Genomic DNA, 13,726 nt, shown 5'->3' on the forward strand with positions numbered 1-13,726 from the left:
AAAAGTGCTTTAAATGTATGTGTTTCAGCTACTAGAATTTCTGCTATTAAACCCCTATGAATTTCAAAGCAGTTCCAGAAATCTCCTGTTTAAAGGGCTAGACTGTCCTTCCAATTCAGCATCTTTATATGGCACAACATCTCCTTACAGTCAATACAAACATCACAAAAATTAAACTGGGTATTATTATTCAACGTCCTGCCCACCAATTATGCCTTGCTATTTCCAGATAGAGTAGTGGCTCTGTGGAGCAAGCACACCCTACAGCGAATTCCCAGCCCTTGATAAATATGTCAGTGCCACAAAGGTCAAACAAGAGCACGAGGCAGTCTGTGCTCCTCCACTGAGCGATCCTCACTGGGTAACAGTGGATGAATGCAGCTGGGGATCTGGTCCATCACACAATAGCTGCAGTGCCCTGAGCCCTGAGCAGCTGCCTTGACAAATTAGATGTGGCCTCTTGTATTGAAAAAGCACATCAGGGTCCTGGGTCAATGACAGTTTTTCCCTCTTTTAGCAAGACAAGCCTCTACAGCTCATTGCAGCCTGGAAATGGATAGCCTGACTTGAAACCCATGCAGGTGGACAATTATGGGTCAAGGATACCTGCTGTTTCCAGAAGCCATATTTGATAATATCTATTTTAAACTTCATTGTTCTTTTATTTGTAGGGTCTACTAATGCAGAACAGAGAAGCTTTGTTTTCGTAACCAGGGGCTGCACATCAATACAACCCCTTCTGTTACCAATGATGTAATTTTTTTTTTTCTGCTACTAAACAGCAAATGATTCTTGGTTCTAATCTTGCCACTCAATGTTTCCATTTCTGCTAAGTTAATTTCAGTTAAATCTGAGATCTGTACTGTTAGTGAAATACAGAAATGTTTTGAATTCTGAAAACGTTAAGTGAACGTCAGTGCTAAAGTATAGGCATTTCTTTAAGTGTGGCACAGGCACTTGGTGTGTGCTAGAATATACCCCACCATTATCTTGATTTCCTCATCCTTGCCTGTCTTTTGCAGTTAAATCTGCAAAACCTTTCCTTGCACTTTCAGATGGCTACTATAGAAAATCTGTGACTAAATGAGCTGGAGCTTTCTTTACATAAGGTTTGAAATGCAGACTTAGTCACAGAGAAGGCACACTAAATCACTGCCCTGTACTCTATTATAACCCCATGTTTGACTAAAATTGGCTTAAAGATGTGGCCCTGCTCAGGGATTTAGCTCCTGACATCTTTTCTGAATGCCTTGTCTCTGCTCTGTCTCTTCACTCTTGTTCTCAGAGAAACTTACTAAAACATCATAAAAACAAGTCTGTGAGAAACAGCCTTCCAGCATTCTTCTTTCATGAATTTTATATACAATTTCCATTTTATTAATTAGCATCTACTTTACTACTGTCACTGTTTGAACTTGAGGATGTAATCTGAGATGATTAACTGTCTCTAGCCGTGGGAGCAGACAGCTCATACATGCAAGACAGAACAGAAGAAGGATCAGTGTCATTTCTCTGGACAAGTCTGGTGTGTTCTCTTAATCCTGACTGCACAGCCCTCCTGGTGCATGTCACAGGATACCAGCAATTCCAGTGTGGTGAGATCATCAGTCTTCTGGCATGTTTGTGAGTTATTAGCCTGGTCTAGTTACTCAGGTATCTGGCCACTAAAAACTATACTGGGAAATTTGGTCCCATTCAAATGCTAACAATGGCTTTCAGGTGTTTATCTGATACTGTGCTGAAACAGTGCTCCACAGTAGGTGTGCTGGGATTAGTTTATGAGACATCCAGTTCCTGGACAAGTTGCTCACTAGAACAATTTTAGGCAGATATAGGTTTGGTTCTTTGTTCTAATATTTATTTATTTATTTATTTATCTATTTATTTATTTATTTATTTATTTTTATTTCAACTAAGCAACCAGGCTATAAATAAGGCCTCCCTCTGGAAATAGGGACATTTACAGTAAAGTGATGTTAATTCACCAAAGATTATTTCAGAAAAAAAAAAATCTACAGAGTTTTGTTTAGCACAGGTTCAGCCAACCAACTTCTGTTTTCATCCTAATGAGAAAAGTCAGTATGTTTTAATCTAGATGTCATTCTATACAAGTTTAAATAGACTAAACCGTGTGTCATCCTGCCTAGGTAAAATCACTGTGAACCACTAAAGCTCTGAGTAACCACGCCTCTCACCCCAAATCTCATCCACATGCTATAGAATCATAGAGCAAATTCTCTACTCCCTTTCTCAAAATGTTCTTTTACTAGATTCTGGGATGAAAACCTGTTAGTAAAGAAAGGATCTGATCTGATTCAATCTTCATTGTTTCCTCAGCACTTGACATTTAGTAATCTGCAAAGTACTTGTAAGTGTTTTATGTTTGTGCATACAATGGTTTGAGATATGGGAAAGAACAGCAGTGTTTGCAGAGTTTCCCCAGATGCACATGCTTTGGGTGACTACATCTCTTCCCAATCCCATCCAGGCAGAACTGCCTATGCTGCAACTCCTCCCACTAGCCTTACACTTGTTTTCGGATCAATCAGTTCCTTCTGACAGTATCAGAATGGTGATACTGATGGAATACTGAATATTTGCTTCATCTCAGCACACTGAAAGTCCAAGCCCTTCCATTCAGACCTGCAAACACTGACTCAAAACCTAAGTTTTGACAAATTTTGCGCCACTTTAGTTCCTCATTTTTTCACCTGATTTATTACATAATACCAACAACATAATAACATTCCTCTCTTCTCTCTGATATAGAAACTACTTTGAATCTTTTAGATCCTTGTACATATTAGCATATAACAGTATTTTTGTGTAGAAACATACTCTGCAAATGTACTTCCTGGTGCAAAAATCAGCTTTCCTGTGATGAATATTAATTGTTTAATTTATGCCAAAAAAAAATTAAAGTCTGAAGCTTTGTTTTCCCACAGATTTTTTTTTTCCCCCACTCATTTCATGTCTACTTGTAGAGTATCTTGTTATATCAGCACTTTACATTCTTTATCATAACTGTACCTGGAGTTTCTTATAATTTTGTCTCACTGCAGCAGAATCTGCCTGATCATTTGCAGACTCTCCAGAGACAAGCATTGTCAGCACTTGGCAAATGGTTCAAGTAGTGATAATCAAAGTAAAATTTAGTAACACCGCCACTTGTGTACAATATGAAATATCTTCTGGAGGCAGGTTTTGAAAGGAACAGCTCTTGGGCTCCCCAAGAGCACAGACCTCTCCAAAAAGAGGAGTTGACTATTGCTAATGAATAGCTGAAGAAGAGCTGCTGTTATTAATAAAAATAATAATAGAGATTGTACAGTCTATAAAATAATAGGTGCTACCAGATACTGTCTCTAAAGGAGCACTCTTGATATCCAAATAAACCTGCAACTCTTCACTCTGTAAACTGTGTTCATTATAACCCAGTTCTAATCAGCTTTTTACCTTAGTTACATGGGTAACAACAAAAGGCTTGCTAAGGAAAGGAGATACCACCTAACAATCTTCACCTAAGGAGTGCTGAGCCAAGTAAGCATACAAACATTAAAGCCTTCTAACCACTTCACTTTTGTTGTTCAGTGCCCAGCTCAACCGCTCCTACCTGAATGCAGTGAAGAAGAAGCTGTAGCAGACCCACAAAATCATAACCTGAATTTTTAACCTGTTTATAAACGCAGTGATTAAAAAGCACAGATTTCAGGCAATTAGGGAATGAGTGAGAAAACCGAGCTGTTGGCTACATTTGCACTAATGAACCCAGTACTAGGAGAGCATGAGGCATTTCTGAATGGAGGCAGGAAGAACAGGAAGCGGCAGAGAAGGGCAGCAGGGTAGTGAGGGACAGGACCAGCTACCCTTGAAGAAAATCACTTTGCTTTCTTCATGGAGGCCTGTCGAAGAGCTGTACATCTCTACTCCCCCCTTCGTTAGTAGGATGACTACAGAGGGACGCAGCACTAGGGCACTACGGGGGTGTGGAGGGTAAAGCCTTGGAGTGCTCCACAGGAGGAGCTTCATGACTCCGACTGTGGAGGGAGGAACACCAAGTACAATGGCAGCAGGGGGGAAGGTTAGGCGGCAAGGTTAGGGAAACCGTTTCAACAAAGGTGAGAAACATACAATTAAATTAACACTAAAACACAGCACGAAAGAAAACAAAACATAAACATACTCTAGAACACGTGCTGTTGTTTTGAGTATTTTTTTTTGGTTTGGTTTGATTTAGTTTTCTGGTGAGGAGAACAGGAAAGAGGGTTGTAATTTGCCCAATCAGAGCTTTTTGTTTTTTTGGGTTTTTTTTTTGCTTGCAATAGAAAGGGCAGATTCCTTAACGGCCAAAATGAAAATGCCAATGGGATGGCAATGCACAATTCCCACTCTATCGGTTGGACTACACATTTTCATCTTGGCAAGAAATGTGATGTGGCTCAGAAACAACAGTCCCAGAGTATATTTAGCTACTAAAGCTGTGGCACACAAATGTCACATTCCCATGAGTCAACTCTTTTGAAGAACCCTGTCTTCACACCCCCACAGATATTCCCCAAGATGCCTGCACTGAATTAAGAGTGAAGCATATGGATGGATGTGACATCATCAAAGCAAACGTGCTACAGTAAAGAAAACAGCAAGTGGATTCTATGCAGTTAGTACAATCAGTAAGGAGCCATTTGTGAGAACAGAAAAAGAAAGAAAACGCTGTTCAAAGGAATAGACACAACCAGTGAAGAAAACCACAAAGCACCTTGCAAAACAAGGCAAAAATAGTAACAAAAATAAAATTTTCTTTGTGAATGTGTGAAAGCAAAAGAAATCACAGCAAAAGTGGAAACAAAATCTTGATAAAAAGATTTTAAGTGTAACATTTCTTGATTTAGTTTTGTGTAAGAACTCTTTCCTTTGCCCTTTTGAAACAACAACTCAATAGAATTTTGGAGCCAACCGGCTCTGACTGGGCAAGGCAAGGAGTAACAACACACAAGTGGATGGTAATGGTAAACAACCATGCGGTCACCTCTGCCACCATTGTTTTGATGGGTGTAGACTGCTTCCAGCTTTGTCAATATTCATAATTAGGCACCAAAGAATGCATGATATCTAAATGACCCTGTCAAGTACTTATAAGGCTCTTTGGTAACCATCACTCTCTGGGAAGAAAGTATTGAATGTAAGCCACTTCATCAGTCAGTGAATTGAAGCAAAAATGATTAGAATCCAACAGCTATACATTTATTAATATTTTCACTGCATGCTCTTCTGAAAGCTGCTAGTGGCATACAAGATGCTTTTAAGAGCTAGTTTTCCATATATTAAGCATTGCTGTTCAGAAGACTTGTGAAGCAGGGACCCACACATAACAAACAGTTCTATTTAAATGCATGCACATCTCTGCATTCCTCAGGGTACATAAGAGGCAGCTCTTCCACTTTTTGGTGGTTTCTGACACCACTCCCTTGTCTGGCAGCAGCAGAGGAGTTGTGTTCAGGGGTTCCTTCCTTCCCCCTCTTTCAGGGTGGACAAGAGAAAGATACCATTTATTTTCAGAAATGGGAAAACTGGATTTTCTAAGAAATGTCCTCTTGCCTGAAGTATTTTGTATAACAGGTATTACCAACAATTGGACAAAGACAGAAAAGATCCTAATTTTTTGTCTGTCAGGAAAAAATTTCCTTTTTGCTGAAAGGAAAGAGGAGTGCTAGGTAAATCACATGCCATCTTAGGGAGGGCATACAGGTTTATCTGCCTTCCCTCTACTATGTAAGGGACATCCCTTTTTCTTAACTGCCTTTCTACAATTGAAGAGCAAGGAATTAGGAATTAAAAAATGAAGATGATATCTCAAACTGAGTTTAAACTGGAATTAGGAGTGTGAGGTTTCATCTTCAGTACTGTCACTCCCTTGCACCTGAAATTATGGTTACTGAGTTTGTGTGTTGCAGCCACCTGAAATTCTTCATCTGCCAAAGCTCAGAAGCCCCCAGGTCTGCAGGGTGCAAAGAGGTTCTGTGCTTAACACACAGGTAAGACTGATCAGGTTTTAGAAATTCACTTTTTTGGTTTAGATTTTGCAGTAATTCTCCCAGAATGTCCACAGGATTAAGCTCTACAAAGAAATTGTTTAAACAGGGGTATTTTTTCCCTTCTTCTGTAGGAAGAGCACATTAGCTGGGAGGAGTGGGACAAGTTTACGTCCTCTGTCTGTGGGAATTTAAATCTTCATATTCAATTTCCTGCCAATAAGCTTAAAAGTCAAGGCTACTAGATTAATATTTTCCATGGTATGTCAAGAAGTTTTACTGTACCTTCTGCCTAATTTGACTGACCTCCTCAACTGGAAAAGTGCTTCGGGATTTGTCTCTGCTGGGCCAGCCAGTTGATGCCCACTGCCTTTATGATTAGGAGCTGTGAAGGCTCTCTGAGGTCAATCCTGGGAAGTTTAGTAACCCTGGATATCCCTGGACTATGGGAGGCATGGTTTATCTGGGGCTGTTTTGAATAACAGGCACTGAGGTCACAGTCTGGGTCCAGACCACCAGCAGCTGTTCATGTAGCTCTGCTGAAGACTGTTCTGTGATGTTAATGTGCTCATCACTCCTTGCTGAAAGCTGCCACAACTAATGCTGAGAATTCAAGATTCAGTGGGTCAGATGGAGGGGAAGGAATAGGGGGAAACTAGTAAATTACTAGTTTAGGCAGACAATGCAAAGCATCAGGTCTGCCATTGCCAGTAGCTTCTCTAGGAACAGCTGATGCTTTTGTCTAATGAGTTTTTCATATAAAATGCATGAACAATAGAGACTGGAATCCGCATTTCAATTAATATTTTAAGTGTTTTATATCAAGTATTCATAGCAGAAAGAACTGAACTCGTGTGTTCCTGCCCCTGGTGAGTGCCCTAACCACTCAGCAAGTGAGTTTTGCTCATACTCATCTTCCTTCTGACACACTGAGTACTTAATTAGTCCACACAGAGAAAAACATCTTCAACAGAACAGAGATTGAAAGAAGAGATCTAAGAACACCCTGGAGAAGAATAACAAGGATTCAGATCTCTCTAGGCAGTGGAGCTATTTGAACCTAACTCCCCTGTTTAAAAGGAACCATTTTAAAGTCTCTGAGATACAGATTAAAAGGAGCTGAAAGAATGATGAGGGTCAAGATGCAATGAGGGGCACCACCATCTACACAGGAGAAAAGGCTCTTCTTCTCTATGTTCAAGCAGCAAATTTTAGAAATTCTCTGCCTAATTCTCTATATGAATGGCAAAGGGGGAGTGGAGGCCAAAGGACAGGATTTGTATTAGACCCCTGTGCTTCAGCACTGGTCTGAGCACTGTCAAATAACACCTAAATCCCAACCTTTTGGTGTGTGAAAAACAAAACATAGACCCTCTCCATGAGCAGTCAATTATGCATAATTCAATGTACACGAACGACCACATACTAAAAGGTATTTTCTGCTCAGGTCTCACTGAAGACAGCAGGACTGAGGCTTGGTGACTAGGACTACTCCAAGTTTTACTTCAGTGGTTAAACTAGAGCAGGTTTTCCTTGTCTGTGTTGGGATACTGGTCACCAGCTCAAGTGAACTGATTGGAGATGTCCTGAGTGGCAGCAGCCTGGGCTGCAGTCATCATGCCCTGGTGGAGGTCACAGTCCTCAGGCATATGGGTCAGACAAAGAGTAAAGGAAGAAGAGGAATGCTCTTCTGCATTTTAGAAGAGCAAACTTTCAGCACGTCAAGGAAGTCAGTAGGGACCCCCTGGGAAACCGCCCTCAAGGATAAGGGAGCAGAACAGAGCTGGTAGATCTTTCAGGATATCTCCCGAGAGGGAAGAGCTAGTAAACCCAGGTGAAAGAAATTGGACAAGAAAGACGAGAGACTGGATGGCTGTATTGGAACCTGGTAGCTGAATTAAAGGGCAAAAATGAAATGCACAAGTGGTGGAAGAAGGTACAGGTGTCATGGAAAGAGTACAGGAACACGGTCTGGTTGTGTACAGGTGAGGTCAGGAAGGTTAAGGTGTAGTTGGAGCTGAAGCAGGCAAGGGAAGCCAAGAATAAGAAGGAGGGCTTCTACAGACATAGGTCAGCCAGAAAAGGAAGGCTGAAGAAGGTGTACTCCACCTGGTTAGCAAGGCTGGCATGAGGAGGAGTTGAAGCACTCAACAACAATTTTGCCTCAGTCTTCTTTTGCAACATCTCCTCCCACTTCTCTCAAGTGTTTGCTCCACAAGACAGGACCTAGGGGAGCAAAGTCTATCCCACTGTAACAGAAAATCAGGTTTGGGACCACTTGAAGAACCTGAACATTCCAAAGTCTATAGAATGTTATGAGATGTATCCCAGAGTCCCAGGAATTGGCTGATTTAATTACCAAGCCACTGTCCATGATATTTGAAAAGTGTGGCAGTCAGATGACTGGAAAAAGGGAAATATTGTACACATCTTAAAAAAAGGTAGACAGAAGGACCCTGGGAACTATCAACTTGTTAGTCCCATTATCTCTGTGCCTGGAAAGATCATGGAACAGATCTTCCTAGAAGCTCTGCTAAGGCACATGGAGGACAGAGGGAGCTGTTCTAGGCAGTCAGCACAGCTTCACCAAGGGAAAGTGTTGCCTGACCAGCCTGGTGGAGAGTCTCCATCGACGGACAAGGAAAAAGCTATGTATATCATTTATCTGAACTTCTGTTAGGTCTTTGACTTGGTCCCCCACATCCTTCTCTCTAAACTGGAGAGAGATGGACTTGATGGGTGGACAATTCAACGGACAAGGAATTTACTGGACATCTTTATTCAGAGGATAGTGGTCAATGGCCTGAGGTCAGAATGGAAATCAATGACAAGCAGTGTCCTTCAAGGGTCAATTTTGGGACCAATGTCCTCATCAATGACATAGCAGCATTGAGTGAGCCTTCGGCAAGTTTGCAGATGACATAAAGCTGTGTGGTGTGACTGATGCACCTGGAATGGATGCATAGAATGCCATCCAGAGGGCCTTGGACAAGACTGGGAAGTAGGCCCATGGGAACCTGGAGGTTTAACAAGGCCAAGTGCAAAGTGCCTGAGCCAGGACGACTCACAGCCCAGAAAGCCAAATGTATACTGGGCTGCACACAAAGCAGCGTGGCCAGCAGGGTGAGGAAGAAGATTTCGCCCTTTTGCTCTGCTCATGTTAGACCCCACCTGGAACCCTGCATCCAGCTCTGGAGTCCCCAGCACAGGAAAGACATGGGCCACAAAGATGATCAGAGGGCTGGAGAACAGGCTGAGAGAGCTAGGGTTGTTCAGGATGAGGAAGAGAAGGTTCTAGGAAGATGTTACAGCAGCCTCCCAGTCCCTAGAGGGGGATATATAAGAGCTGGAGAGGGACATTTTACAAGAGCATGTAATGACAGGACAAGGCAAATGGCTTCAAACTGAAAGGGGGCAGGTTTAAATTAGATATAAGGAAGAAATTCTTTACTCTGAGGGTGGGTGGTGAAGCACTGCAACAGGCTGTTCAGAGAAGTCGTTGATGGCCCATTCCTGAAACTGTTCAAAGCCAGGTTGAATGGGGGGGAGGCTTGGAACAACCTGGTCAAGTGGAAAATATTCCTGATCATGGCAGGGGGGTTGGAACAAGATGACCTTTAAGGTCTCTTCCAAATCAAAGGACTTTGTGATTCTAGGATTCTATGGTTGTTGAGACATGAAAATTATGTGAAATTAGCTGAGAACTGTTGTGCAAAATCAAAAATCAAAGGACTTTGTGATTCTAGGATTCTATGGTTGTTGAGACATGAAAATTATGTGAAATTAGCTGAGAACTGTTGTGCTGCCTTGGGAATTCAGAGAAAGGCAATATAAAAATGCATCCTTAAGAACAATAGGAAGCCATGGGTCTTGCTTTGTCAGAGACCAGGTCAGATCAAATTTAAAGGGAGTTAAATCCTCCCTGTTTCCTTCCTTCCCACATGCACAAAACTCTCTATAAAGGCACACACTTCTGTTTGTTTTGTGTGGTTTCCTCAGGCAGTGAATTATCTGAGATTGGTTGTTTAGTTTCAGACTTTACGATAAGCTTTTAATTATAGCACAGGAGTTTCATTACATGTTACTCTGAGCCAGCTGGAAGCAGTTACACTTTAGTCCTCCTCCCCCTCCCTCCTCACCACAGGATGTCATTTCCAAGGCCTTACCCTTCTTGTCTTGATGATTATGGGATGAAACTGCCACATATGGATCTGTATTTTCAGATGAACCAAGCGGATCCTTCCAATCCAGCATGCGTCCCCTAGCATCATAACCCTGTCGAGCGCGAGAGTCAGAAGTGGTGGTGCTTGGGACTAGGGAACTGGAGTGTCCTGTTTATATTATAAATACAGGCAGGGAAGACAAGTCTCATTAGTAACTTACCACGCTACCTCCCCATGCTCAGGGGTGTACGCACTGCTTTGCTTCTGTGATGGGTGAACGTCTTGTCTTAGGCTGAGCAACTTTTCAAAAGTCCTTCAAATCATGACTCCAAAGGAGGAGGGAATTTGAACCTTCCAGATCAGGGTGCTAAAAGGTGCTGCCACTGAGCTGGCAGTTCTGTGCTTCTCAAAAGAGTTAAATGCATATGAAAGATCACGTTATCTGAGTCAAGCATCCTTTGGCTGGATTCAGTACACATGCCTGTCAGAAACCGAAGTGTCAGCCCATGCTGTCTGATACTGGCTCAGTCAAAATGCAAACAAAAAAATCAACTGAAACAGAACAATGTCCAAAATGGCTGAAACTGAATGGGAACACTGGAAGAACTACGAAATGGTGACATTATGAGGCACTGTACCTCATGCCCCCAGGGGAATGAAGGACTGCCTAACCAGCGTGCTCACACTGCGGCATTCCTCTCCAGATGGGAAATGTCCCGGGCCAGCTGCTCACACCCGCTTGCACCATCAGTATGGGTCCTGTCTGAGCTGATGGTCCAAAACGGCTCTGAAATAAGCACAAGACTGAACACTATTTCTGCTCAGAGCGACAGCGCAGACAATGCCTCACCTTGCGGATCTGCCCAAGAGCACCTGACTCCAGCAGCAGCTGAGACTGAGATCTCACAGGCCTTTTTTCCATTGCAAATGCTCTAGACATTGTTACTGGTGCCCTGAACAAGACTGATCCGCTTCTCGCATATCCCAACACACAGAGCATTCACAGAACTTGCCCCACTGGAAACACAGCACAGTTTGAAAGGTGGCTTGGATGGGACAGGGGCGTGTTTATAGATTCATACACTCTTTGCAGCTGGATCTTAAAAGTACATCAGCACCTAAAATACTTGAGTCTACTGTCTCTGAAAGACAGCTCCCACATGGAATTTCCAGTGGCTCAACTGCTTTGGCAAGAGGGCACCAAATGCCATCCACACCACGACATTTCGACCTCAAAACCATTCTGAAAGTTTCCTTCCAGCACATGTGAAAAAGTGAATTATTTTCATCAGGATTCAAGGAGTTCTGGGCCTCCTTAATTTTATGTGGAGTAACTATATCCCCATACCTACTTTTCTTAAAGAGCCCATTAAAAAAAGGATTTTTGACACATGCTCAAACACAAACTAACAGAATTGGATTATTCACAGACAGAATGGAATATAACATTTTTTTGTCAGATAACACTAGGCAGAATGACAGCAGCCCTCCTTTCTCCTGTCTCCTTTGGAAAAGCCCAGTAAATTAATTTTCCTTTCTAAGATGAGTCTCACTTGGAGAGGAGTCCAATCACCAGGCTACAGGCTGCCCTAGCAGGGACCCTCTCCCTGCTCCTTTCCTTGATCTTGCTTCACTGCTCAGAAAAATAATTTGAGATTCACTGGGGCAGAGATAGATCAACACGAGGAGTGAAATTCAAGCCTCACAGAGAAGGCACAGAGCTGGGCAGGTAGAGCCTGTGCTTCTGTAGTTTATTTTAACCAGCTCCTGGGTATGCACAAAGCTTTTGAAAGCTGCATCTAAAACATGCTGCTTTAAATGGCTTCTAAATCCATCCAAATTAGCTCTCAGAAGTCTAGAGAGAGATGATGAACCCAGATCCTCAATTCTACTCCAAGAATCAAAAATTGAAATGCTGGCCACTAGTGTCCTCAAGCTTTTAGATGCCCCCACATGCTTCATTTTTATCCTGCCCATTCACCAGCTTCATGGTATGGAACTTCTGATGAAGTCAGAAAAATGCAGCAACTTCTATTAAGATGCTGTTATGATTTAAAGAAGTCCTGTTGAATATTAATGTCTTTAGAGTTAAAAAATGTCTGTGTTCCTCTGTAAGCTTTCAAGGAGCTCTTTTGATTTACTGAATTGAATTATATATGGGAGTACTTTGGACTATGTTTTGCATAGGGCATGGCCATAATGAACTCCTTTAACTTGTATGTTTAGAAAGCAAAATTGGTTAAATTTACATTGTTCTCACCATGAAGCCAACCTTCAACTACAGGTAATTGTTAACATAATTTAGCTCTCGATGTCAGTCTGAAGGTTTTATACTGACAAAGGCAGTGGATTTTTTACTCTCTCATGGTAGAAAGAGTGTTTTCTCCCAGCCATCTCTCCTTAAAACAGCAAATTGAATACTGTATTTTGTTAAGACAGTTTTGAATGTTGCCCAAATAGAAAAGAGTTAAGCCAAATGTTATCTTCTTTTGAAAGGTTTCCATAAGCATGGCTGGGAACATTGGTAACACACAGATAGAGGACTCCAATCCAAATGTGCTGCCTGCTCCACACACAGCAGTCCTGCAGCAGGACTATTTGTGTCCAAGGGACAGGAAGAGGTCCAGCAACTGAAAACACACGCCCTCTTGAAGCAAGAATATGCTGGATCCTGAAAGCATTCACTCCAACACTATTTTATGCTTGTCAACTCCTGTGCCCATTCCCAAGGAACAAGACAAATAACAGGGCAGAAAACAGAAATTATGGTATTTTCATGTTTTCTTTTCCCTAAGGATTAAGCCACAGTGCAAGCATTCATGGGGTTCCAGTCTTCAAGTTTATACCCCATTCAGCAACACCAGTAATGTGTACAGTATTTGGTCAGCTTACACATAGTGCTGCACTCAACATAAGAAAGCAATTAGTCATTGCTTGATAAGGAGGTAAAAGAGAAGAAAATCTTGCCAAGTAGCAATCATATTATATACCTGTGTTTGATATGCATTTATAGTCCTATATCTCTTTCCAGACACTTGCACTTTTAAGTGTGCTTAAAGGAGAAATTCTAAGGAAAAGCTATAAGTATGGTTACAGAAAATAATTTCATAATACAGAAATCTGGAGAAAGTATATGCCTAAGGGACACATTTTCTGGAACTATTTTTTCTTGAACCATATATTGCCAATACACAGAGAACTTGCTGGTAATGGAAAGCTAAGGCTTTGTGAAGATATTAATATGTACCAGATGGTCACTGGGTAGAGAGGAGTTCCACATAAATAAAAGGAATCAGTATACTCTCTCTGTTACTAATGTATGAGTCTAGTTCACACTGAGAAGCAAGCTTACACAGCTAATCAACACAAACTTTCTTCCTCTTGATTTTGAGGAAGCAGGGCAGAAGTAGATTAAACCTGCTCCTGTAAGCAGTATCACAGTGTCCTGTAAGTGCCTGAAAAGCCAGTCCCACTGGGTGAATTTCACCTCTGAGCAGAGCACCACAAATGTATGAGCTACTTAAGTTTCTCTCA

The 13,726-nt window shown here is 41.8% G+C and overlaps 1 protein-coding gene across 7 annotated transcripts in view; it reads right to left on the reverse strand.

Moving 5' to 3' along the window:
* Nucleotides 1–13,726, reverse strand: part of SEMA6A (semaphorin 6A) — a 117,655-nt gene that overhangs the window by 15,286 nt on the left and 88,643 nt on the right. For 4 of the 7 annotated variants that reach the window (XM_086868498.1, XM_086868496.1, XM_086868500.1 and 1 more), the window contains one exon: nucleotides 10,196–10,360. The exons of the other annotated variants lie outside the window; for them this stretch is intronic. In XM_086868498.1, the coding sequence (XP_086724624.1) occupies nucleotides 10,196–10,360 (165 nt within the window). The remainder of the gene's footprint in view (nucleotides 1–10,195; nucleotides 10,361–13,726) is intronic. 7 annotated transcript variants of the gene reach the window in all.

This window comes from Cyanistes caeruleus, chromosome Z (assembly GCF_971803275.1).
Source record: "Cyanistes caeruleus chromosome Z, bCyaCae1.hap1.1, whole genome shotgun sequence".
Classification (NCBI taxonomy): domain Eukaryota; kingdom Metazoa; phylum Chordata; class Aves; order Passeriformes; family Paridae; genus Cyanistes; species Cyanistes caeruleus.